Source organism: Nannobrachium achirus (assembly GCF_963921795.1).
Source record: "Nannobrachium achirus genome assembly, chromosome: 16".
NCBI classification, from domain to species: Eukaryota; Metazoa; Chordata; class Actinopteri; order Myctophiformes; family Myctophidae; genus Nannobrachium; species Nannobrachium achirus.
The window spans coordinates 14,206,423-14,234,038 of record NC_137823.1 but is presented as its reverse complement, the minus strand read 5'-3'; the positions used below and the strand labels follow the sequence as shown (position 1 = coordinate 14,234,038).

General features: G+C 40.9%; 1 protein-coding gene across 1 annotated transcript; it reads left to right on the top strand.

The window, feature by feature from the left end:
• LOC308300812 (uncharacterized protein) lies at positions 1–25,725 on the top strand (the record flags this gene model as incomplete). The annotated part of the gene is made up of 5 exons (XM_080744711.1): positions 1–69; positions 4,563–4,664; positions 22,511–22,819; positions 25,416–25,545; positions 25,665–25,725. The coding sequence occupies exons 2-5, from the start codon at positions 4,595–4,597 to the stop codon at positions 25,723–25,725; spliced, it is 570 nt and encodes a 189-aa protein (XP_080600837.1). The 5' UTR covers positions 1–69; positions 4,563–4,594.
• Between the last annotated feature and the right edge of the window lie 1,891 nt (positions 25,726–27,616).

The window sequence follows — 27,616 nt, the reverse complement described above, 5'->3', positions numbered from 1 at the left end:
ACTCACTAGAATCCTTACTTCTAGAGCTGTGTTAAAGTGTGTTTCTACCAGGAGACATTCTTGGAGAAGGTATGTTTTTCTTTCTTTTCTTTCTTGTTACTTTTGTTTATATAGGCCTACAACACAACACCAGAGGCAGCTCCACTAATAATGTTCAACGTAGATTTAACAGTAAACAAGGCTCTAATTCGTTCTCCACCAACACTGCAGGCCTTAAAGGAGTGCAAATCCCTAGCCTGCCTCCTTCAAAAGTGGTATGCAAAGCCACCTTCAGGCGGCTGCTACTAGTGGCTTGTAATGTAAATAGACTATGGCCCCACACCAACACCAAACTATAACACCATATAACGCCTATAGGGAACGTGCGTATGACGTTTTGTAGGCCGATTTGGAGTTATCGGCCTACAAAACCAGCGCCATTGCCGAGGGGGACCAGTAAAAAAAAAAAGTTGAAGAAAAATTGAAGCAACAGTACTGAGAGATCAGATGTTGAAACATTTTCCAGTGACTACATATAAAATAGCCTACAATAAAAAAAAAGTGTCCCCATTATGCAAGTAAACAACATTCGACTGTGATTTAATAAATAGGCTTAGGCCTAAAGAGATTATATTTTAATCGGCAATGCAACACAGGTCCCGTCTTACAATACAAAGTGAAGCTCACTCGACCATTTCTCTCTCTCTAAACGGAAAATGACTTACCTCTGTAGATAGAAAATAGCCTAAAAGCATTCCTTTCTCCCTGGCTTTTGTTTCAATGTTAATATTATAGATTCCTAGGCAACCAACCAGCAGCATTGACATTAATAAGTCTACATTTATGATAAAGTTTACACCGCTCTGACTTCTGACAGTGCCTGTCAATCAGTTCACACATGTAGCTGCAGACAGTATGTTAGATTGAGTAGTCCTCACCACATGAAAGGCAGAGGCACGCATGGACTTTTAATAGCCTAATAATAAGCTAAATGCTCGGGTCTCTCTGAACCTCGGAAATAAACGGATTTCAGGACAATGTCACAAGTCTCAAAAAAAAAAAAAAAAAAAAAAAGTAATCAGAACGGGACGGAAATGGACAAGACCATTACGGGGCCACTCGGGTTTGGTTTTGCAATTTGGCATAACACATATATTTCTATTTAATATATTATAGGCTTGAGCATGTCTCTCTCTCTCTCTCTCTCTCTCTCTCTCTCTCTCTCTCTCTCTCTCTTTCTCTTCTGTTGGATAATTAGAGAAAGCGCACCTCTCTCTCAATACAAAGTGATCCTTGCTTGACCACAATGTTCTCTCAGATGATCTGCGTAAAGTGGCAGAGTTGACTGAAGTGTCTAGGCTAATACATATTACACGGGAGGTTGAGGCCTGTAAATCTGTCATAAAAATATATCTATTGAATATATTATAGGATATAGCCTACAATGAGATTGAGCAAACGGTTTTGTTTAACGAGAAAATATATCTGACATGGCTGAACAAGGGACAGACCCATGATGTTTACCAGGATAAGAAACACTAGAAAAGTTATTTTGAGAGAGAAATGTCCCGCACACTTTGATATGGTTTATTTTGATGATAACTGTTGTAGCCTACAACAATCTAATCTCAATAGGCTACATACAGTAATAGGATCGTCATGGAGGTTGTGTAAACGTTGTAGTGCACTTATTATTATTACTAGTCTAGTCGGCGACCTGGCCAACTCGGAACAATGTAAATAGGGAATGAATGCCCCGCCCTTTAATGCAAACCCCATTATACCTGTTTTCATAGGACCCGTTTTGACCATCTGTCTGCCTGTGTCCATTTATGCCCATATATGGAGATATCTGTATCTGTCTGTCTGTCTGTCGGCGTCCATTTTATGTCCATATATGGAGATCACTGCAGTTATAGTTCTGGGTCCATTTTATGCCCATATATGGAGATATCTGTCTATCTGCGTCCATTTTATGCCCATATATGGAGTATCTGTCTGTGCCTCCAACTGTGTTGCAGACACAGTGCCGGTTCCCCCTTTAATGCAAACCTCATTATACCTGTTGTCATAGGACCCGTTTTGAACATCTGTTTGCCTGTGTCCATTTATGCCCATATATGGAGATATCTGTATCTGTCTGTCTGCGTCCATTTTATGCCCATATATGGAGATCTTTGACCATCTGTTTGCCTCTGTCCATTTATGTCCATATATGGAGATATCTGTATCTGTCTGTCTGCAATCCATTTTATGCCCATATATGGGGGCATTCATTTTATGCCCATATATGGAGAACGCGCGTGCCCGTGGGACGAACGGTTCTCGAGATACGCGGATTACATACATACATACACAATCACAGAGATTTTTTGTTGACTCATATATGGGGGCATTCATTTTATGCCCATATATGGAGAACGCGCGTGCCCGTGGGACGAACGGTTCTCGAGATACGCGGATTACATACATACATACACAATCACAGAGATTTTTTTGTTGACTCATGTGGCGTACGTGATGTCAGAGCCTTTTATGAAGTGATGTCACAATGAGTCAGAGCTTTCGCCGATTTCCTCCGGAACAGCCTGATGTCAACAATCAACCCCGCATAAGGAGATTCCGAACGTTTCGCGCCGGTTTATGTCCATATATGGAGATATCTGTATCTGTCTGTCTGCAATCCATTTTATGCCCATATATGGGGGCATTCATTTTATGCCCATATATGGAGAACGCGCATGCCCGTGGGACGAACGGTTCTCGAGATACGCGGATTACATACATACATACACAATCACAGAGATTTTTTGTTGACTCATATATGGGGGCATTCATTTTATGCCCATATATGGAGAACGCGCGTGCCCATGGGACGAACGGTTCTCGAGATACGCGGATTACATACATACATACACAATCACAGAGATTTTTTGTTGACTCATGTGGCGTACGTGATGTCAGAGCCTTTTATGAAGTGATGTCACAATGAGTCAGAGCTTTCGCCGATTTCCTCCGGAACAGCCTGATGTCAACAATCAACCCCGCATAAGGAGATTCCGAACGTTTCGCGCCGGTTCGGGAAAACCGCGCGTCGGGTCGGGTCGAGACCCGGCACTGCACTCCGTGCCGCGGCAGGGAACGCGCGTGCCGAATCTGAAGCCGGTGGGACGAACGGTTCTCGAGATACGCGGGTTACATACACGCAGACAGAGATTTGTCGCATTTATAGATAGATTATAAGTGACGTCCCTCGAGGATGGCGACGGGAAATACGTCATCTGGAGCGAAACTCCGCCTTACGCTCACTTTCTATAGTTAACTGGAGACGGCATCAGTCGTCGTCCTAGTAACAGGCTGAGGAGACCATGCCATTGCTGAAAAATATGGATTTACACATTCCGGAAAGCTTCCTTATTGATAGATTACACTTGGAGCAAGAAGGGAGCACCTTATATTTTGCATTTGTGCATGTTTAGAGCAGTAAGGGGATCAAACGGGCTCACCGACCAGCCATGGGCTATGTTAATAAATAAATACATAAATACAACATGCACAAATGTAAAATATAAGGTGCTCCAAGTGTAATCTATCCATAAGGAAGCTCTCCGGAATGTGTAAATCCATATTTTTCAGCGATGGCATGGTCTCCTCAGCCTGTTACTAGGACGAAGACTGATGCCGTCTAGAGTTAAACTGGTCTCGACTTAAACTATAACACCCCCATGCCCCCCCCTTTTTCCTCTGCATTTCTGCTTTTGTAATTGATGTTATCCTGTGTTAAGTACTGTGTTCTATCCGTCTGTCTTTCAATGTTATATGGGATACATAAAGTGGATCCTGTGTAAATGTAAGCCTTAAAGCTTACTAGGATATCCTTTTAGTTGACCTTGTACTAGGGATTTGTGCTGTCAACTGTACTTTTTCTATTGCAAACTGCTAATAAACTCTTCGATCAATCAATCAATCAATCAATCAATCAATAGAATAAGAATGTAACTTGGAAGAAAAGGTTATTTCACTATTATGGTAGGCTACTATTAGTGAACCTGAACAGTGATATGGGGGGAACATCTTAGTAATAATAGTAATATTAGTATTTCATTTGCCCAAATCATGACTGAATAATTTTTCTTCTTCATTCTGCTTACCTTTTTTAAAGAGGGAACATTGTCTATTAGAGAGAGAATAACATTGATTGATTGATTGATTGATTGATTGAAGACTTTATTAGAAGTTTGCATAGGAAAAGATAGGAAAAGATACAGTTTCATGACAGTACAGTTCACTGGTACAAGGTCAACTAAAGGAGATCCAAGTAAGCTTTTCGGCTTATTTACACAGGAAACCTTTATGTATCTAGGAGGCGGGCGGGGGGATGGCTAGTAAAATCAATTTTTATCTCGTTTCAATAGTTATAGTTGTGTCCTTGAATTATTTGGTATAGTTGTTGCTGGGGTTGGGCATAAAAGAAAGCATGGTCGCAGAAACATTAAAAGCAGATACTACTTTCACGTTAGACATATTATTGACACCACTAGGTGTGAAGTTATTAAAGTCCTTGTTGAATTGCTTCATTCCAGACCGGTGTGTGGAGTCCAGACTGCAGGTGAAGATGAACTCTCCAGACTCAGCCAGGGCCATTTCTATTAAACAGGAGAAACCTGAAGATCAGCCACACTTCAGTAAGTTCAACCACTTGAACCCTAGCCTCGCTATGCAGGGGGAACATGTGCTGAAGAGTCAATCTACAAGCTCACACCTTAACCATTTTATGGTTGAAATTAAATATTGCTGTAACATGTATAAACGAATCATCCTAAAATGTGGTGTTACCTTGATTCAAGCAGTGCCAACTAAGCGTTAGGGGACGTGCAGCGATGGTTAATGCCAGATGTATACTCTGTGCACGTCGTGCACAGAAAAGAGACGATCTATAAGTTCACAGCACATCAGGTCACGTTGCCTTGTGATCTTGTAAGTTGGCTATTTTTGTTGTGCAACAGGCAGCTAACGTTAACTTGAAGTCGTGAGGATGAGCTTTATGAGGCTAAAGTTAGCAGCACCTCATTCATGTTCACAATAGAGGTCTGCAGCGGGAGCGCAGCTCCTGCGGGACCTGCAAGAGCCGACGCAAATAGTTGCGGTGCAGACGGTATTTTAACCCCTGAGGGCGGGAGCATGCGGTCAAAAAAAAGCCAGCAGACCCCGCAAAGCGAACCTTCGGGGATTCGAACGTTCGTTCGTTACGTTGGCAATCGAAGTTCGAAATTAATGGGTTCAGGTTTTTTTCTTTTTTTTTCTTCTTTTTTTTATACGAAAAATGATTATCAGAATGTGATAGGCCTATTCAGAATATCACAGTAGTAGAGATAGCCAAATACGAAATAAGTTAGGCCTACCGGTAAACACTAACAGTTAATGGTGACCGTTATTGTAGTTATAAAATGCACCAGAACAGCTTGGAGCGATCAAGGACCGTCCTCCGCTCCAATTCCGCTCCTGTTTGGGGCCGCGAACCATTACAGCGCCTCGCTGACACACGCTTGTTGACAGTAGAGTGAGAGCAGCTGTGTGTGTGTGTGTGTGTTGGTGTGTGCTCTGAACAGCGAACACCCAGCCATCCATGCACCCAAAGATTAAACAGCCTTTCTCCTAAGCATGAGCAAAGATGGATTTCATTGCAACCCCGGCCCTAAAGGATCTATAATGCGATTTCAGGGGTTGTTACATCGAGACCATTTTAGCCCGAACGAGACACGCTCCGACGCAGTCACCAAGTCTAATCATCATCCGTGCAACTCCACTATACATTGAGCCTGTTCGTCAACAAACTGCGCAACATTTTCTCCGATTGGGTTGGATTTTCCAAGTGTTAGCCTAGGTGTTAATGCGGCCACGCATCCACGCGTTTTCAATGGATAAAAGCGCATTTAAAACATTTCCTACACTGTTTTAGCTGGTTAAAGGTACAGTACGTTCGATGGTTCAAACGTTCGAACGTTCGGTTTTTATTCAATTGAACGAACCATCTAAGGTTCGATGGTCCGTTCGGAAAATCCCCCCGAAGTTCGAATCCCTAAAACAGGGCTAGATTACAGCCCTATGATCAAGTTAGAGATGGGACGTTTACGAACGAATCGAGTCTTTTGAACAGCGTTTTGAAAAGAACGATGGGATCCGGTTCGCGCAGTCGGGAGCAGTAGTGAGTGAGAGTGTCGACTCGAAAGAGAGAACAGAGTCAGAATTCAATTAAATTTAAAGGAGCTTTATTGGCATGAGAAAACATACATTTACTTCAGATTCAGATTCAGATTTCTTTATTAACCATTGTGTAATACACATAGGAATTTGCTTTGGCATACTACATTTTTGCATTCAAATCATTTTTTTCACATATAACATAAACAAAAAAAAAACAAACAAACACAAAAACACCGACAGAACGCAACACACGTAGTCACCACAGCAGCCATGGGCGGCGCTATCTTGGAGAACCTGCGCAACAATTCAGGGCGGTCAAACGACCGCCTTCCTTGAGGAGCAGATTAAAAAAGAAAAAAAAAAAAAAACACACATTGCCAAAGCAAGCGTCACAAATAAAATAAAAGCAGTTGAAAATGGGGAACATATATACAGTTGGAGGGGGTACAGCATTGTGTAAACAGAGCTATGTCATATATATATATATATATATATATCCCACAACCTTAATTAGAATCGCCCCAAAAAATAGTGTGTTTGTGTGTTGGTTTGTCCATCTGTAACTCCACGTTCAGCAGTTGTTCAATTGTCTAAAAAACATAATACAAAAATCAATAACGCATGTACCTTGCCCAACATCAACTTTATCACATTCAGATGTGTCTCTACTTCTCATAATCCCCAAATGTTTAAAATATTTTCCCAAATTTTGGCCTGTAGGCGGCTGTCCTGTGATAGGATTTACATCACAAATGGGCGTCAACAAGTCTGTCTGTCTGCTGTGATGCGATTTACATCACAAATGGGCGTCAACAAGTCTGTCTGTCTGCTTCACACCAAGGGGCTGTAGGCTAGTATATATAATCAAGTAGCTCTCGTGCAAATCTAGGGTGGAGGTGCTGGTAGGCAAAATTAAGTATAAAAAGACAAATTCCCAATGCCTCTTTATAGGAAGGGACCGCACACTCCAATGAAGGATGATGGACAGGATTCAATGCTTCATTTCTTTTTTTATTGAGAAAGCACGACAAATTTGTCTTTATATATATATATATATATATATATATATATATATATATATATATATATATATATATATATATATACACACACAGACAGGGTATAACACTTTTGGGTCAAATAGCAGCATTGTTTTTTTAGCAGCTCTGTTTTATACTGTATGTGCAGTAGGTCTAGATGTTTCATACTGTATGTGCAGTAGGTCTAGATGTTTCATACTGTATGTGCAGTAGGTCTAGATGTTTCATACTGTATGTGCAGTAGGTCTAGATGTTTCATACTGTATGTGCAGTAGGTCTAGATGTTTCATACTGTATGTGCAGTAGGTCTAGATGTTTCATACTGTATGTGCAGTAGGTCTAGATGTTTCATACTGTATGTGCAGTAGGTCTAGATGTTTCATACTGTATGTGCAGTAGGTCTAGATGTTTCATACTGTATGTGCAGGAGGTCTAGATGTTTCATACTGTATGTGCAGTAGGTCTAGATGTTTCATACTGTATGTGCAGGAGGTCTAGATGTTTCATACTGTATGTGCAGTAGGTCTAGATGTTTCATACTGTATGTGCAGTAGGTCTAGATGTTTCATAATGTATGTGCAGTAGGTCTAGATGTTTCATACTGTATCTGCAGTAGGTCTAGATGTTTCATACTGTATCTGCAGTAGGTCTAGATGTTTCATACTGTATGTGCAGTAGGTCTAGATGTTTCATACTGTATGTGCAGTAGGTCTAGATGTTTCATACTGTATGTGCAGTAGGTCTAGATGTTTCATACTGTATGTGCAGTAGGTCTAGATGTTTCATACTGTATGTGCAGTAGGTCTAGATGTTTCATACTGTATGTGCAGTAGGTCTAGATGTTTCATACTGTATGTGCAGTAGGTCTAGATGTCAAACCATGGTTTGTAGTCCTTAGGTTGGTTGTCTTTCTAGCCTTCTTTTGTCACAACAGTTCACGAATCTAGCTGCTGTGTTCGCGCATTGTTGTATTTCTCCCAGTAGGTATGGGAGTTTTTCATCATTGGTCATGTTTTCAAACTCACTTCGGGTGTGTGTAATCTGGTTGGAAGTATGTGTCTCTGATGTCTTGGTATAGTGGGCAGGTGGTTAGAAAGCGTTGCTCTGTTTCTACCACATTTTGTGTGCATATCTTGTTTTCAGGGACCCCCAGAAGCAAAGATTTTAGTTAAAAATGTTCACTCTGAATGTGGGTCTTGCCTTAAGCTAGATGCACAATAGACACAAGCAGCTCAGACCCGTTGGCAAACGCCAGGTCGCGGCTCCATCAGTGTCCCGTATTTAATTGCACTTCCGGTGCGAGTTCTGGCACCCATGGTGAGCTTCATGGTCGGACATGGCGCATCCCTGTTGTCACGTGATATCCCTACCTCCTATTTACCTTGAAAGAGGCTGAAAAACATCTTTTGGTTTCCTGTTGTCCTTAAATTAAAATGTCAGTAGATGGCGTTCTGGGCTCTGAATGTACCTGTGTTACCATGTCTGCTTATAATAAGCTGGCAATTTGTGTCTTTTTAAAAAAAAATAGTGTAGTTGCTTATTTGGCTTAGTTTCTAATATTTTTGAGCGGTGGTCACACCGTCTCCTATACGTGGCCGTGTGTGTGGGTATCCGTCCGGCCGTCCGTGTATGTAGCCTCAAGCCTGCAGTACCTTTTCTGACCACAGATGTTAAGGGAGGGGTGCTGTTGTTCTCACACACACACACACACACACACACACACACACACACACACACACACACACACACACACACACACAGGGGGTAAGGGTGGGTCAGCATGTGTGGTCAAGTATTATTATTATTATTAACAAACTGAATGTTTTAGGGTCAAATAAATTAGAGTGTGTGAAGTAGGGATGTCACCGAATAATCGATTTTCGAATAATCGATCGATTAATCAATATTCAATTTTAATATTTCATAATCGAAAATCGAAAAAATATTATTATTATTTTTTTTACTTTTTTTTTTTTTTTTTTTTATACTATTTTTTGGCTTAGTTAGTTAGTTTCAACCAAAATATAGGCTAACAATAGTATTAATGATAATAGTAAATGGCCATTGATTTATTATTCACACCAGCACCAACTGTAAACTGTGTAGAGTGAAGGAGCACAGCAGAGTGGCAGCTGCCTGCTACACACTCCCCTCCCCCCCTGTCTCAGACACAGGCGTGATTGATTCAGGCTTGATTGTTTGGTACTTGGTGGCCATCATCAAAGAAAAGGGAAAACAGCGTCCTCTGTATTGTAAGCATCACAGAATCTGTTCTTGAGAGATTAGGTGAACAGTACACTGACACACTAAAAAGAAAGATGAAGAGTAGTAGTTAGGTTACCAATTACCTGAAGAGCCATGTTGTACATATGTAAATGTGCATTGAAATCCAGTAAAAAAAAAAACGAAAAACAGAAGAAAAAACTTTTTTTTTTCTTTTTTTAATAAAAAAATTATAATAATTAATTATCGATTTTCGAATAATATTCGATTATTGCTATAGAATAATCGATTTTGATAAAGGTCCATTTTTGACATCCCTAGTGTGAAGAAACGACAGCATTGTAAAGCACACTAACCCCGCTGCACCCACCCAGTAGTGCTTGTTGCACAGCCTTCACGACCACCACTCAGTTCACACGGGTGTGATTTTTTTAAACCAGTGGTTCCCAAATACTTTCATATCAAGGACCCCAGATTAACATATCTGTCCACAGTCACAGACCCTCCATTTGAAAATATGTGGTGCCAGGGACCTCCACACAGATTTGTGTTGTTAAAATGTTTCAAACATATTCAAAATATTTAAGTTTTTTTCCCCTCAGTATTTTTTAAATAGCAAATATACAAGGAAAGAAGATAGCATGGGCGCTACTGGTATCCCTCAAACCACCGGTGCTCATGAAAGGGAACACAATGAACAAAAAGAGGAAAAAATGTGCCACAGAGCAAATATACAAGCTCACAATGCGTCGCAATGTGACACATATGAGCTTGCTGATCTGATATTTTCAAATGTAAAGGTAAAGTAGTATATATTGAAATGTCTTTATTAGGAATAACCCCTTGAGATGAACCATCTCGTTTTCGAGGAGCTCCGCACTTTACAGACTTACGAAGTACATATAGGTACACACATAGCAAACAGAACATATAGGTACACACATAGCAAACAGAACATAACACTACAACAAAAAATAGGAGAAAATAAACAACAAAATAAAAAATAAATAAAAAACAACAAACATAAGACGAACAAAAAACACAGAGCACATATATGAATCATTGTGTCAGAGATCTATTATACTGCTAACGAAAACATGAGCAAGTAGTCTCAAAATGAGAGGACAGCGATGTTTTGAATAAATGAAAGGATGATATTGACCGAATATAAGCTGGGAGATTGTTCCAGTCCGAGGGAGCTTTAAAACTAAAGGATTTTTTGCCAACTGAGGTGGGAACTTTAGGTGGAACTTTGAAATAAATTTGTGAACAATGTCTCAGTTGATGAGAAGATGTGTAGGGGTCCATATACTGTTTGAGATATTGTGGGTAATTAAAATGAATACATTTAAAAATGAATTGAAGCCAGTGTTGCTGTCGTCTCATTGTGGGAGATGTCAAATTAAGGTTTTCATACATGGTACAGTGATGGGTCCTATACGGGCAGTCAAGTGCAAATCTACATAGACGGTTGAATATTGTGTTAAGTGGTAAAAGATTGTTTTTTGGTGCGGTTTGGTGCGGTCAGCATAATCCATGATGGGTAAAATGAGTTGCAAAACCAGTTTTTTCCTGACTGTGAGTGTGAAACATTCTCTGTTGCGGTAGAGAACACCACTACTAAAATTAATTTTTCTAATAATATTGTCAATATGACATTTGAATGAGAGCTCAGAGTCTAGCCAAAGTCCAAGATACTTTATGTGATCAACTCTTTTCAGTTGTGTGCCGTCGAAACAAGCAATATGATATGGTTGGTTAGTTGTTATGGATGAGAGATTTTGATTCGTACCAAAAAGCATAATATTAGTTTTTGTTTTGTTGATGAGTAATTTATTAGCCAATAGCCATGATTCTAGATGATTGAAATTTGTTTGCAGTGTTGATTGAATTTGAGGTAAAGTAGTTTGAGATGTATATATTACTGTGTCGTCGGCATTAGGGTTGGGGGCGGTAACCGCCGTACCGCGGTATACCGAGGCCTACCGCGGTGTCAGGGTCCTTACCGCGGTCAAAATAGTCTATTTTTTATTGAAAACAAGCGAGTTTTAAAACGGGGGAGAGGCGAGGACCGCATGCGCTCCATGCCGCTCTGCTCTGGGCCGCGTACCACAGGTTTGGAACGTCTATGGTTTGGAAGCCACATACGTCACTCGAGTCTACACAGACACAGTAGCAGCCTCGTAGTAGGGAGCACGGAGAAGCGTATTTCTCTGACTGTAATCCACACAACACAAGTATGTTAATACATACCTTGTGTTGTGGCAGTAGTACCTTGTGGCATTTTGTTTTTTATTCATATGGATTACAGGCGGAGCGCGGACCGCGTGGACTAAAAGCGAAAATGAAACTATCTTTTACTTTTCCCACTGCGTCGCGCCGACTCGCCCGTTGTGCCCCGTCGCCGATTTTATAACCTTTTCTGTCAAGTCTTGTCACTAAAACCTGTATATATCAGCACTCAATCGCTGCGATTTCAGACGTGCACGTGAGTTTAATCACTGTACACGATCTGATTACCCGTCTCCGTCTCTCTTCTGGTTTGTTCACACAGCAGTCTGTGTCTTAAAAGCCCAAGTAGCTACCGTTACTCGACACTGGCCGAGTGCAGATCTAAAAGCTCAGAACGCCTCGCGGATGCGACGTGTTGTGAGCTTGTAGATCTGCTCCTTTCAAAGCCAAACCTGCTGTGCTGTACGGGGAAGTATAACTCGGGCAGTCAGGCTGTGGAGAGGCGACTTTTGGGAAGACGATTGCAATATTTTGGCTTATCGCCGAACCTTTTATTAATAGATACGGGGGTGCGGTAATTACCGCAATACCGACGGTAAATGGGAAGACGGTAATCGCGGTAACAAAATGTCGATACCGCCCCACGCCTAGTCGGCATAGAGCTGAATATTGCAACCTGAGAAAATTGAGGGAAGATCATTAATGAAAATAGAGAACAGGAGTGGACCTAATGTTGATCCTTGAGGCACACCTCGTTCCTGTACTGCTAAGTCTGATTTACTGCCCTGGATAACAACACAGTGTTTTCTGTTGTGGAGATAGGAATTAAACCAGAGTAGGGCATTGCGTGAGAGACCAATAGCATATAGTTTGTCAAGGAGAAGATAGTGGTTGACCAGATCAAAGGCTTTAGTTAAATCAATAAAAATTGCACCTGTGAGATTGCCGTTACCTGATGAAGAGTATATGTCATTTGTGAGTTTTAACTCATTGACTGCCAAGGCCCGAGTTATTACAGTATTCCCAGGCTGCCACAGCCCGAGTTTCCCGAGTTGGAAGCCATTTTGAAAAAAACCTTTTTTTTTTTTTTTTTTTTTTCAATTTTCTTTTTTTATAAAAAAATTTCTAAAAATGCCTCAAATGTATTAGGCATGATCGCAATTGCGAAATTGCATGTTTAGCCCCATAACAAACACATCTTTCAAAATGTCAAAAATGGCTGTTTTGTCTGACTTTGAAGGCTTGTATCTCATGAATGCCTGAACGGATTTCCAAGCGGATTTTTTTGTTTGAAAGCTGTTAAAAAGTACTACACATATGGTGCATATATGGTGCATGGGCGTGCACGATCCGTGCACTAAAAATTTACCCGTGCACTAGAAATTTAGGAACGTGGCATCCTGGTACTTGGCGGCCATCTTGAAAAGGGCATTCAATGAGTTAATAAAGCAGTAGTTGTGGAATGATTGGAGCGAAAACCAGATTGAAAAGGTGATAAAATGTTGTTAGTGTTGAGATAATTAGACAGTTGATTATAAATTAATTTTTCAAATATTTTTGCAATGGAACAGATAATTGATATTGGTCTATAGTTATTGGGTTCTAACACATTGCCCGCTTTGTGAATTGGAGTGATTTGTGAGTACTTCCAGATGGATGGTATATCATGAGTTGATAAAGACAGATTAAAAAGATCACAAAGGGGGTACATAAAGACATGTGGAGCCAGTTTAAGAAATTTGCTCTCTATGCCGTCCAAGCCAGGGCTACTACTCACTTTGAGGTCTTTTATGGCCTTCATAACCTCGAGAGGTGTAATTTTCCTGAAAGAGAAGGAGCTGTGGCAAGGTGGTGCATTGTTGCAGATAACATACGGGTCAGGCATTGTGGGGGTACAGACTGAGGAGAAGTGTTGGTTAAAAGCTTGAGCAATTAAAAGAGGATTATGTAAAATGGTGTTATTGACTTTTAATTGATTGTATTGAGCATTTTTATCAGATGAATTAGTTATTGTTTTAATTCGTTTCCAAAATTGTTTTGAATTTTTGAAATCATGATTGAGAGATTCTTTATAATAATTTGATTTTGCGTTCCTAGTCATTAATTTACTTTTATTTCTCAACTGTCTGTAGATTTCCCACTTTGCAGGATCCCTTGTCTTGCGATATAGGGCCCATGCCTTATCCCTCTGTCTAAAAGTATTAGTTAGGTCTGATGTGATCCATGGAAGGTGACTTCCCTTGACCTTGATGTAGAGGTCTTCACGGGTCCAATTTGAACTACCCGAACCCAAAAGGACCCGGGGGAAATGGACCCGGACCCATATGGCCCCGTCTATCATTTGGAATTTGAGAACCGTTACCCGATCAGCCCCGAGACGTGATGGATCCGATCCGAACGGCCCCGTATGTTATTAGAAAAATTGGATCCGAAACCCGAGCAGAACGGGAGATCCGAGACCCGAACCTGTCGCCCCGAAATGAAAGAATGCCAACGTTATTATATTAAGAGTTGTATCAGACATATTTCTTACCTAACGTCGCCACGGTGCTGCTGTTGCTGTCAGCGGCGCTGTGCCTCTCGCCAAAAGATGATCTTTTCCCAGACCAGTAAGTCAATGCGGACAGTTTGTAAATGGGTCAGTGACGTGACGCCCCAAAAAATGTGTTTTTAAAAAAACTTTAAATTGCAGGCATAAAAGTTATTTACTTTTGTTCTACTCACTCTCAACTAGTGTTGTAGTACTCAAGTCAATGACTCATCTCGAGTCAGGACTCGAGTCCAAATTTTCACTGACTCGGTCTCGTCTCGGTCTCGCCCTTAATTTGACTTGGACTCGTCTCGGTCTCGGTCTAATTTGACTTGGACTCGCCCCCCACCGAGTCCACTCGAGTCAAGTCACTACAATGCAATGGAATAAATGTTATATCCATATGAGGAGCGCATTCACGTTAACATTAAGAGAGCTGCCTTGTTAAGTAACAGAGCATTCTGACGCGCATCTGATAGGCACACAGTAGTAGCACACACGCACACACAGGCACACACACACACACACAGAGCCCCGCTCTGCACAGCAGCAAGCACCTAATCTTCCCAGAAGTTATTTTTTTCGCCAAACAGACAACAGCACAACAGTCCACTTTCCTCTTACCTGCATGATATCCTTGTGTCCCCAAATAAATAAGTCCTAACAGCTTCCAAACACAAGCCTTTGTGATCATGTGTTGTGTAGTTTAATCCACCCGCACAGCTGGATTAAGAAGTCTTTTTGTATTTCCAGGTGTAGTCTATTACTCGTTAAGCAAGCCTCGTCCGAAAGTTTTAAAGTGCACTGATCAACAGAGAGAAGTGTAACATTGTAAGTCCCTGTAGAGAGGTTAAAACGAATCAAAACAACTTGTGTGTGTGTGTGTGTGTGTGTGTGTGTGTGTGTGTGTGTGTGTGTGTGTGTGTGTGTGTGTGTCCCCGAAAAAAAAATATATATATTGTTTTCTGCAGCCTACCTATCAAAAAAAAAGGGAAAAAAAGAAAACTGGACTCGGCTCGGTCTCGCCTGCCATTGGTCTCGGACTCGACTCGGACTCGCCTCCCATTGGTCTCGGACTCGACTCGGACTCGGCCCCCTCCCAGGGGCTCTTGACTCGGACTCGACTCGGACTCGAACCCCATATGACTTGGACTTGACTTGGACTCGCTTTAGGTGGACTCGACTACAACACTACTCTCAACCTTATGGAAATACATTTTGTTTTTAGATATTTTATTGGAATCAGACTTTATTCAGCAGTTTGTTGTACTTGTGCCTAAAATCATCATATGGTGTGACATGAAAATAATTGTTCATAAAATGAAAATGGAGTACATCTTTCTTAAGTTACTCACTTTATCAAAGTCCTTTATCATAACTAACCAGTGATCCACTATAGTTTTTTGAAAATTAATTATATCTGTATATTTTTTTCATAATCGACACTCTGTGTGAGGCCCATGTTCATGATCTTACAACATATTTTAAATGTATTCTGTCAAAACTTTCTCTAAAATTACACAAATATTTGTGACTCTTCCTGATAATATTCTCTATGTAATCCATAAACATTTTTTTGGTTTAATCATTAATAAAGGTATGATTTCTCACTATTTGGAATGTCACACCAAATGATTTAGTGTCACACCGTATGATCATATCTTCATGTGTCAAAGCAAACTGTGTTTTAACCTACCTATTAGTGAGTACTGAACTTTACTGATTGATTAAACAATTACCCAGGATAACATGGCCTTAATATTTCTGAACAGGATATTATTGTAGGGCTTTAACATGGGATAAGAAAGAATTGTAGTAGTAGATGGATGATGAGGATGTGCACAGGAATGCTACGCACACCTAAGTCTTCTGCCGGCCCACGGCAGAAGGATCCTAAAGGGACAATAAGGCGCATAGCCACACTTGGAGCCAAGGCATTGAAGGCAACATTTTATTAACACCAATTAGTGGAAACAGAACTCAGCATTCAGGTAAATTGCTTTTTTCCGAAGTCTCCTGAACTTGAACACAGCATTTTGTGTTGAACAAATGTAATTAGGAATCATGACATTACACCACATCTCCACTAGCTAAAGAGTGCTGGGTTGCGCAACTCTGAAAATAGCTGATCTACAAGCTCTCGCAGCACAACGTGTTGAGAGCTTGTAGATCAGCTATTTTCGCTAGTTTTGTCTCGGGTCCTACCTTAACACTGTCCACTGTCCAGTCCAGTGAGTCAAAGTACAAAAGTATTAGATCAGATTAGATTATACATTTAGACTGTATTGTACATCAGCCAGTCGTATTTGGTGAGGGTAGCAAACCGGCTGCCTTGTTGCGGTTCTGCTATGCCACAGACAACCTCCTGCTCTTCGTAGAAAATGCAGTCTCGCCCCTTTGGCTCCTCTCTCCTTGCTGGGTCATTGTTTAGTTTCTCCCTGTACTTTCTCGTTCTCTCAGCACTTGTCATTTTCCAGCTGACAAAAGAAAATGGAATGTATAGTTTAAGACAAAGAGAAAATATTGTTTAGATTGGAACAATATGTTAAGGTTTCTGTGAAGGGGTTTCTGCTCTGTCTGATGAATTTGAAGTATCACTGAATGAAGCTAAATTACATTTTATGTAAAAATGTTTAAAACAAATGTTTAAATGTACAAAAGAAACATGGAACTTTGTTATTTGTTGTTATATCTGTAGTTAAATACAGTATAAATCATATGGTGTGACAGTCAAGTCATATGGTGTGACAAGCAGACATGTCACACCATATGATTAAGTGTCACACCATATTACTGTTTTCTCCATTTAGGTTTACCTTGAGGCTACTATGTACACATTAGCATGCTAACAGCATGCTAGCTATAACAAAGCAGCCTAGATCTACATGGAAATATGACCAAAACTTCAAATAACTTAAGCTTTTTTTAAAGAAAAGGTGTCACACCAAAAGACATCCAGAATGGTGAGTTTGTCAACGTTTCAACAAGATGGCATTTCATGAAAATGTTAAAATCATAACTCACCTCAGACACCTGTCTTGCAGTTGTGCTGGGAGTGCTGAATAGCCTTACAGAAGAAGGACCTCTCTAGCCAATAGGTGTCCAAATAATTGCCTGTTTAATTTTTCCAAACTAGTGTCACACCAAATGATTTTGGGTTGGGGGACAAAATGTTTTTGATCAGAAATGACTGAAAACATTATGCTTTGACTTTGAAAAGATATAGGCTCAAAATAGACATTTTTTTTAGCCTAAATTCATTTTCAAATGATTTTTAGCAATTCTTTTTCTTAGTTTTATTCAAGTTCCCACTTTGAGAAACAAGGTCAGGACAGTCACACCATATGAGTTTTGCCATGTTTGGTTGAAGATTCTGAAGAAATGAGGAATGAAATGTTTGAATCTTGAGTAAGTTCACATAAAGCTTAATGTCCTGCACAATATTCAGAAGGTTTTTGACAAATATATTTTTTATTTATACATGTTTGACACCGAGGACAGCGAAAACGTTACGTCACGTCACCCACCCACATACAAATAAATCCATGTTTTTATTCCTTCTTCTTTGGCTAGCCAATGCTAATGCTATCGTTTTCTGTCGCATGTGTTGTTCATTATATCTTTCTGCTTTGAGTGTCCATTTTGCTCTGCAGAGCATGACAACACGCAATGACAACTCCATTGTAAACCGTTAACCAAAACGTTACGTTAATATCTTTGATAATAATAACAATCCAACTGATACAGTCAGTGTCGTTGTGACTGAGTGAGTTATACTTCTCAGTTCTCACAACCAATGCAACAGATTACATGCTGCATCTTTAGTGCCATCGTGTGGCGTTATCTATTTGGTGCAGTTGTTGCGTTCGCTTTCACTTCAATCTCGGCCTGTCTCGGCTCCACTCGGGTAACAGGAGATACCCGGGGAACCGGGGCAGACGGCCCCGGCCCCGGCCCGCCCCGCGGTAAAAGCTCGAAAACGGCCCCGTTACCCGGCTCGGGGCGGTTCGGATCGCGGGTAATTTCGGATCTCGGGCAGGTCCGAAGACCTCTACCTTGATGGTTTTGAATGGTGCATGCTTATCAATAATTCTAGTGAGTTCAGAATGAAAAAAATTCCAGGCATCATGAACATTTGATATGATTTGAAATCGATCCCAATTAACTGAAATTGGATCATAAATGAATTCATCAATATTGATTTTTTTATCTTGTCTAATTTTGATTAATTTAGGGGGAAGTTTGGGTAATCTAATTTTCCAGATGCAGAACACCATGCAATGATCACTAAGGCAATCGGAAGTAATACCTGAATTCATAATTCGATTAGGATGAGAAACCAGGATCCAATCCAACAATGATTGACATGTGGGTGTGACCCGAGTGTGCTCACTTATTAACTGGGTAAGGTTCAAGTTCCCAATAATGTTTTTGACATTCTTGGAAGCTTTATCCAACCAGCAACGGTTAAAATCTCCTAATATTACAAGTTCATTTTTATCATTAATAGAATTTATAGTGGAGACTATATTATCGAAGGATTCAACAGGACTTGAAGGAGGTCTATAGATATTTCCAATTGTTAAGTATTTGTTCTCATGTAATATGACCTTAACAAAAATGCCTTCAAAATGAACAGGTTCAACTGTAGGCACAATTAATTCAGAAGCTAGATCTGCTGACACATACGTGACTACACCACCACATCTCGTACCTCTATCAGTTCTGTAAGTTACATAGTTGGTTAGCTTGATGTCGTTGTTGGACGTTTTATCATTAAGCCAGGTTTCTGAAAGTGTAATTACCTTGGGTTTGTGCTGTTCAACCAATGCCCTCAGTCTATCAATTTTAGGAATAAGACTCCTTACGTTCAGGTGTATTATTTTAAGTCCTTTCATACTACCCATCTTGGTTCTTGGTATTCAGCAAAATATCATCCATGATCCAATAAACAGCATAGATCCAAAACAATATTAAGGTAACAAACCACAAAGAACAAGACAAGACAGGACAAGACAAAACAGGACAAGACAAGACAGGACAAGACAAAACAGGACAAGACAAAACAGGACAAGACTAACAACCAACAACATACCCACCACCAAAAAACCACCCTGCCCATTTAACCTTAAACCCATGGGCCCAAGGATTTGGGTGAGTAGCCTTAGCCTAAAGATAGCCACATTTCCCTAGCCAAGAGATGAGAATATGGAGAGAAGGGGGGGGGGGGAGAGATCATTGGATGGATATTGCCTGAGAGGAAGTAGTAGTAAAACTGAGCCTAGTTGCTTCTATTAGGCTTATTTTTCATAGACCTGGCCACTTGTTTTTTTTTTGGCAAAATCTGGCAACAGACAGAATCCCTGTCACATCCTTATTTGGGAGGAAGTGAAAAGATGTTTTTGAAGCAGCACACAGAGAAAAAAACTCTCTAGCGCCCTCTGTAAAAGGCAATGGCAGCCTCCCTAGAGAGGGCCAGGAATAAGGTGAATATAATCTGGTCAAAATGGCGGTCTGCACATTTTTCTTTTTTGATTTCTATCCTGTTTTTAGGTGATTTCTTGGCAGATTTTGTTGTTCACAGCTTAGGATGAAGTAGGATTCTGCCAACTCGTCATGCAAAATGGGAGTGACCGTGGATAAGGGTAAAGACCAAGGCAAGGACGAAAATATAGGTCACAGGCTTTTGATTGATTGATTGATTGAAGAATTTATTAGAAGTTTGCAATAGAAAAAAGTACAGTTTCATGACAGTACAAATCACTGGTACAAGGTCAACTAAAAGGAGATCTTAGAAAGCCGAGGCTTATTTCCACAGGAACCACACTTTAAGTATCTCATATAACATTGAAAGACAGACGGATAGAACATAGTGCTTTATCTAGGATAATATCAGTTTCAAAAGCATAACATCAAATACAAAGGCAGAAAAAAAGAAAATGGGGGGGGGGGGGGAGCATGGGGGCTTAGTCTATTTACAAGTCACGGGTAGCAGCTGTCTGAAGGTGACTTTTCATACCAATTTTGAAGGAGGCTAGGGATTTGCTCTCCTTTAGGGCTTGTGGAAGGGCGTTCCACATGTTGATGGTGTAGCAGGAGAACGAGTTAGAGCCTTAATTAGTGTTAAATCTACGTTGATGATGATTAGTGGAGCTTTTCTCCAAATGAAGGAGGAAATGTTGTGATCGCATGTTCTCCTGGTTCTCTGAAGTGTTAGAGAATGAAATGGAGACTCATGTTAGCCAAGAGCGCCATCTAGTGAAAACACTGCGAAAACAAAACACACTTAAAAAGACGTGATTGTCAGTTAATGAGTTAAGCAGACGATACATCATTTTGTACATGGAGGATGGAAATGTTTATTTACACTTAGAGGACAACTTTGTTTTTTTTTTGTTTTTTTTTACAACAAGGGTTCATATTTTAGAGCAGGGGTCTTCAACGTCTTCAGGCCAGGGACCCCTTAGTTCAGAGAGAGATGAAGCAGGGACCCCCATAACCCATAGATTCCATATAGTTTCATCGTTTGACAGCATAATCATCAGTGTATTTTGGATTCATGTCAATTTGTGTTTTCAGTAGGGATGGTCCGATCAGGTTTTTTGGAACCGATCAGCGAGCACCGATCACAAAAGTTTGATCACCCGATACCGATCAATCACCGAACCGATCAAGTTATTATTTATATTTTCTAAATGTTAATGTTAACTTTAATTCATTCATTCACTCATGAATTCATTTATATATTTGCCTTATAGTTATTTACCAGCATTACTATGTATTTATTATCATAGCAGTAACTAATTATTCCTTCAGCGTGGAAATCAATGTGGCCTCAAGTGGGCATACTGAACGGCTGGTTGATCGGATGCACCGATCCGATCGGATCGGTGAATTTACCTTTTGATCTAAACCACCGATTATCGCCGATCACGCTTTGATCGGCCCGATCCGATCCATTGCCGATTGATCGGTAACATCTCTAGTTTTCAGATATTTAACCACGTGAACCATCAATACTTAATAAACTTGACCTTTCACTGTACTTAGTCTGCTCTTTTTCCCTCTACACCAACGTTCTCAGAATATGGATGCTAGGGTTCAAATGGTTAACTCATTCTGTGCCTATCCCGAACATGTTCGGGATATGTTCAATCCAAAACAATTTCTTTTTTTATTAATTGACTTACCCTGAGCTGCTTGTAGAGCCGTGGGTGGTCCTGACTCGTCCTACGCTAGCCAGCTAGCCATTTTACATGGTCCGACGATATATTCCATTAAAAATGGTTTAAAATACATTTTTGAGACCCCCAATGTTCACCGAATGTTCAGCGCCGCTTCCGGAACGTAGTCCAGTGTGCCTATCCCGAACATGTTCGGGATTTTTAATGAAATGAATAAAATGATCCGAGGCCTTCTGAAGCCTGGGCCTAAATGTAAAATCCAGTGGTCCAAATCCTGGGGAAGCCATGCCGGCCGTGAGCCGCGAACGTAGCCGCGAATCGCCGCCGAATCCAATGAAAAACCACATCTTTGGAGGCCCATATCTCTGGATTGTGTTTTTAGGGATGTGGCGCGAGGTTTATTTATGGCGAAATCGCCGAAAAATGATCTTTAAAATGACAAAATGGGAATAGCTATTCTGTTAGCATTATCATCCGGGACCTTTCCATGACGTGCACGAACGTGAGCACGCGCGTCACTGCAACGTGAGCCCCCGGATGCTAATGCAGTCCCCTATGGGAGAAAGTCTGGCATTCTTTGGTGCCCTCTAGGGGCTGGCACTGGAAGCGTTAATATAAAAAAGAAAGTGGAAAAAAAGTTTCTATCACTCAAAGATTTGGAGGACCCCCTGTAGTAACTCTGAGGACCCCCTAGTGGTCCCGGACCCCCTGTTGAAGACCCCTGTTTTAGAGTGTTTCATTAGAGAAAAGAAAAGATGGGTGTTAACATGTTTTCATTTACTTCTTTCTATCGTTTTAGTTATTGTAACAATTTTAATTTGCATGCATGCAAGTGGCTAAATATGTATTTTTAGACAATATAAGCTCATTACCAAGGTGCACCGCAATCTTTTATGGGCAGATGTGACTTATGGGTGCTGGTCGTGTAAATAGTAACAAAGAAATTGCCAGCTTTTTGTGTTTAAAAATACATATTTAGCTACTTGTACGAATGCCCCCACCCACTGAAATCAAAATACTAAAATCGCTAAATTACAATCTAAAATATGAACCCTTGTTGTAAAAAGACAAAGTTGTCCTTTAAGGAATCAATCCAGTGTTTGTTGTTCTGCTCCTAGACATCCTGCACGTGGTTGTGTGTAAAGAGGAGGTTTCTCCTTACCAGGAGGGGAGCTCGAGTCTGCTCCAGGAGAAACCAGAGCCTCCACACATTAAGGAGGAACAGGAGGAACCAGAGCCTCCACACATTAAGGAGGAACAGGAGGAACCAGAGCCTCCACACATTAAGGAGGAACAGGAGGAGCTATGTCAAAGACCAGAGGAGCCTGATGAAGACATATCTTCTCACAGTTCTGAAGTTGAAGTCAAGCTTGAATCTGACTCTGAAGTCACTGAAGACAGTGACGATTGGGAGGAGACCAGTGGAGGTCAGTCAGTGTTAAATACAGGGAAAGGATTTACATGTGTGGGGAAAAGAAAGTAGTAGTAGTGGGAGTTTGAACAACAGAGGTTGATGAAAAATACAATTACATCTGAAATATTAACAGTGAACTAGTTGCTCCTCATTTTATACTCATCAGTTTTAACCTGCCTCTCCCCTTCTCTCCTCCCCCTCCCCTTATCTCTCAGGAGACACTGGAGAAAAATCTTACCACTGTAAATATTGTGATAAGAGTTTCAGTTTTTCATCTAGCCTGAAGATACACCAGCGTGTTCACACTGGAGAAAAACCTTTTCACTGTAAACATTGTGACAAGAGTTTCAGTTTTTCATCTAGCCTGAGGGCCCACCAGCGTGTCCACACTGGAGAAAAACCTTTTCACTGTAAACATTGTGACAAGAGTTTCAGTTTTTCATCTAGCCTGAGGGCCCACCAGCGTGTCCACACTGGAGAAAAACCTTTTACCTGTAAACATTGTGACACAAGTTTCAATCAGTTATCTAGCCTGAAGAGCCACCAGCGTACCCACACTGGAGAAAAACCTTTTACCTGTAAACATTGTGACAAGAGTTTCAGTTTTTCATCTAACCTGAGGGACCACCAGCGTGTCCACACTGGAGAAAAGCATTTTCACTGTGAACATTGTGACAAGAGTTTCATTCAGTCATCTCACCTGAAGAATCACCAGCGTGTCCACACTGGAGAAAAACCTTTCCACTGTGAACATTGTGACAAGAGTTTCAGTCAGTCATGTAACCTGAGGGACCACCAGCATGTCCACACTGGAGAAAAACCTTTTCACTGTAAACATTGTGACAAGAGTTTCAGTCAGTCATCTAACCTGAGGTACCACCAGCGTGTCCACACTGGAGAAAAACCTTTTCACTGTAAACATTGTGACAAGAGTTTCAGTCAGTCATCTAACCTGAGGTCACACCAGCGTGTCCACACTGGTGAAAAACCTTTTCACTGTAAACATTGTGACAAGAGTTTCATTCAGTCATCTCACCTGAAGAAACACCAGCATGTCCACAGTGGAGAAAAACCTTTTCACTGTGAACATTGTGACAAGAGTTTTAGTAAGTCATCTAACCTGAGGAACCACCAGCGTGACCACCATGGAGAAAAACCGTTTCACTGTAAACAGTGTGACAAGAGTTTCAATCAGTCATCTAGCCTGAATTCACACCAGCGTACCCACACTGGAGAAAAACCTTTTCACTGTAAACATTGTGACAAGAGTTTCAGTAGGTCCTTTAACCTGAATAGACACCAGCGTGTCCATACTGGAGAAAAACCTGATTGATGTCAGCAGTGTAACAAATGTTTCAGTGTGTCAAGTAGGCTGAAGGCACACCAGCATATCCACATGAAACACTGGAGAACAAAACCTTTTCAGTGTACACATTGTGACAGACGTTCATGATAAGTTACTCCATTAACTGATTTACAAACAAATAAAATAAACAATATACATCACTTGTGGTCTGAGGCCCATTGAACACACTACTGGACTGACAAAAGAAGTAGACAAGGAAACTTTGATCTTTAGCTCTACACTTTACAAGTTCCTGACTCTTCTAATGGTTTCTATCACGTTGCATTAAGAAGTTTAAGGTGTACCCCGTTTCAGAGGGGCATGCAGCCATCTTGGATTTGCCCGGTATTCAGTCTGTCTGTTGTTATATTAGGGTCCTGCTTAACCTTTCCTATCAGACTCACCTCACCGCTACTCACCAGTTATGAGTCGGGTGGTTCAGAGTAGATGACAGATTACAGCAACTTGCAATGGGCCTTGGTGTACAAGATACACTACACCACTAAGATACCCGTCAAAATACTTTAAAAACGTTAAGGATGTCCACAATTAACAACCAGAGTAGTGTTAATTTCGTTAACGGAAACTATGACAAAATATGTTTGTCAACGACCAATTTTTAATGGACGAAAACTAGACTAGACGAGACTAAATCAGTAAGCATTTCACGAGACACAAATGTAGTTCACTAAATGAAAACTAGGCTAAAATCTATGGTTATTTTAGTTCACGGACTAAGACGAACGAAATATAATATTACAGATATTGTCGGACACTCGAATCTCCGTCTCCTCTCCTCCACTGTTCCCCAAAGCCCGAAACCCACCAATAGCGTCTCTCAAACACACACACACACACACACAGACAGACAGACAGACAGACAGACAGACAGACAGACAGACAGACAGACACACACTTCACAGCGGGCAGACCAGGTGCACACAAACACCGACAGATGAATGAAAGGAGAGACAGGGATTCAGACCGAAACATTACAAATAGACGGGTTTCTTGTTTACAAGCATTGAGACTAAATGCACAGGTGACTGTATCATGTAATCAATTCCGTCCAATCCCCAAATCTGTTGTTTTGGGGAGCGCTGGTTTCATTGGCTAATTTTGGTACCGACCTGCACACGCATCTTTAGTTCTTATCAGTGTAACGTGGACCAGAAACCCGTCCATAGCTTTACGGCTACTAAGCAAAGGGGAGATGAGGCCTGCTCCACTGCGCTGCGTTGAATTTCGTGGATTGGTTTGTCAGTACGCTTCTCGAGTGTTTTCCACTGGTTTTCTGTGTCCCGTGCCTCGAGCCTGCCCGACCAGACTGAGAGGCGACGTGACGGGGTCAAGCAGCCTGCTACGCTACGTTCCGTGGATTGGCCCCGTTTCACGTGCACGTTCAACACAACGACACGTCCCCGCGGTGAACTAATAGACGATCTCGGCTGGTTGTTCACAGTTTACATTTGACGTTGCTTTAATCTTAAATGCTGTGTCTCTTTCGCTGCAGTGCATTCCTACCTAATGCTTCGGTGTACAACCCACTGAACACAGGGAAGCAACACCATTGATCTACAAGCCCACAGCGCGTTGCATCCTCTACGCTTTGTGGGCGTGTAGATATGCGGAGGTGTCTTGTGAAAGTTGTGAGCCTTGAAGCTTACAAACCGACAGTGTGAACAATACATCAATGGCGATTTACTGTACAGCAGTATTAACATTTATTTTGGTGTTCAAATTGAACCAAATAGACCCGTTAGGTTGGTTCCATTTGTATACAGATTAAATTAGACCATCTAAAGGTCTAATTGTTTTTTTTTTTTTTTTTTTTTTTTATCAAAAGGATGAGTAAAAATTCTATGAGAAATATTTTTAGATTAACTAGATATGTTCTATATTATTTGCTGTCAAAAAATGTGAAGGGGTAAAATAATTGTCCTGACTAAAACTATACTAAAATGTCAACAGTTTTTGTCGACTAAACTAGACTAACTAAAATGACATTGTCTTGGACTAAGATAAAGACTAAAAATGTGTGTACCAGTGAACTGTACCATCATGAAGCTGTACCTTATCCCATGAAAACTTCTAATAAAGTCTTCAATCAATCAATGTTAGTCATGCCCATCCATGGTAAAAACATCAGAAATGTGCATACAAGTTAATATTTTGGGAGTTTAAACAACAATACATTATGTGGTTTTGCATAGTCAAATTATACCCCTAAAATGGTATTCAGCTGGCCTTCTGAAACTGCTATCACACATTTTATCACTCCTGGATGTCAGACAAACAAAATGATATGCTGCCTCTTTTAATGGTACCGATATAGGAAAATGAGGGGTCTTGCCTATGGACTAGCTGGGTGGATGTTGGTGCCATAGGAGTGATATAACAATTCTTCTCCATTCACTAATTGTGTAGACTTGTAAATTAAGACATATGTTTAACAAACTCTCGAGGGTAAAATGAAACCAAATCGACCCGTGAGCGTCCATTTGATTTCATTTTACCCTCTTAAGAGCCAAAGATCTATGAGGGTCCATTTGTTACCAACTCTCCATCATTCAGCTGGGGACCACCTGGAACCCCCTGGACCACTGGTGGTCCCTGGACCACTGGTTGAGAACCACTGACCCAGAGAATGGATGTTGGGGGTTCAAGGGGTTGATAATATACAAAAACGAGATGTTATCTGAGCTGATCTGGGCATCCCTTGTTTTCCTTAGACAAGATTTATTAAGGCTGAGTGTCAGGGGCGCCTGCTGGCCTACTGCCACATAGGCATTGATGCCTGGCGGTGGTGGCGGCGGTTCGATTCCCGATCTAGACGACCTTTGCCGCGTGTCACTCCCCGTCTCTCCCCCCATTTCCTGTCAGTCCTGTTATCGATAAACACACACACACACACACGCACACGCACACGCACACGCACACACACACGGTGTACTGCATGTATTTTCCTAAATCACCACTAGAGGGCAGCATTGATACACTGAGCTTGATCCTGCCGTAAAACTAGGAACAGGGTTTTTCCACTGACGAGAACTAAACTATTAAAACTAAAATTAAATTAAATGCATTGACGATTTTTCAACAAATAAAAACTAGACTACAATGTTAGGGGGGAGATCCAGTAGAACTAAAAGACAAGACACACTATTTTATTTTTGCTATCTTGTCTTCTTTTCCTTTCTGATTTTGGACTGTTATATGTTTTATTATTATTATTTTATTGTTTTCATATATGAATTTAGCCTACAAAGAAAGGAAAAAACGACCCCAATTTAAACAAGCCATAGTGCTTTCTTGGGTTTAAATCCTATAGTAGATCTTGTATCTGAACTGTACTGTCATGTGATCATGTGCTAATAAAATACTCAATAAAATAAAAACAGCAGTTTTGGTATTGCTGCGGGGCCGGAACTTGGAGTAGTCTGTGTGCTTCCACACGGACAAGTT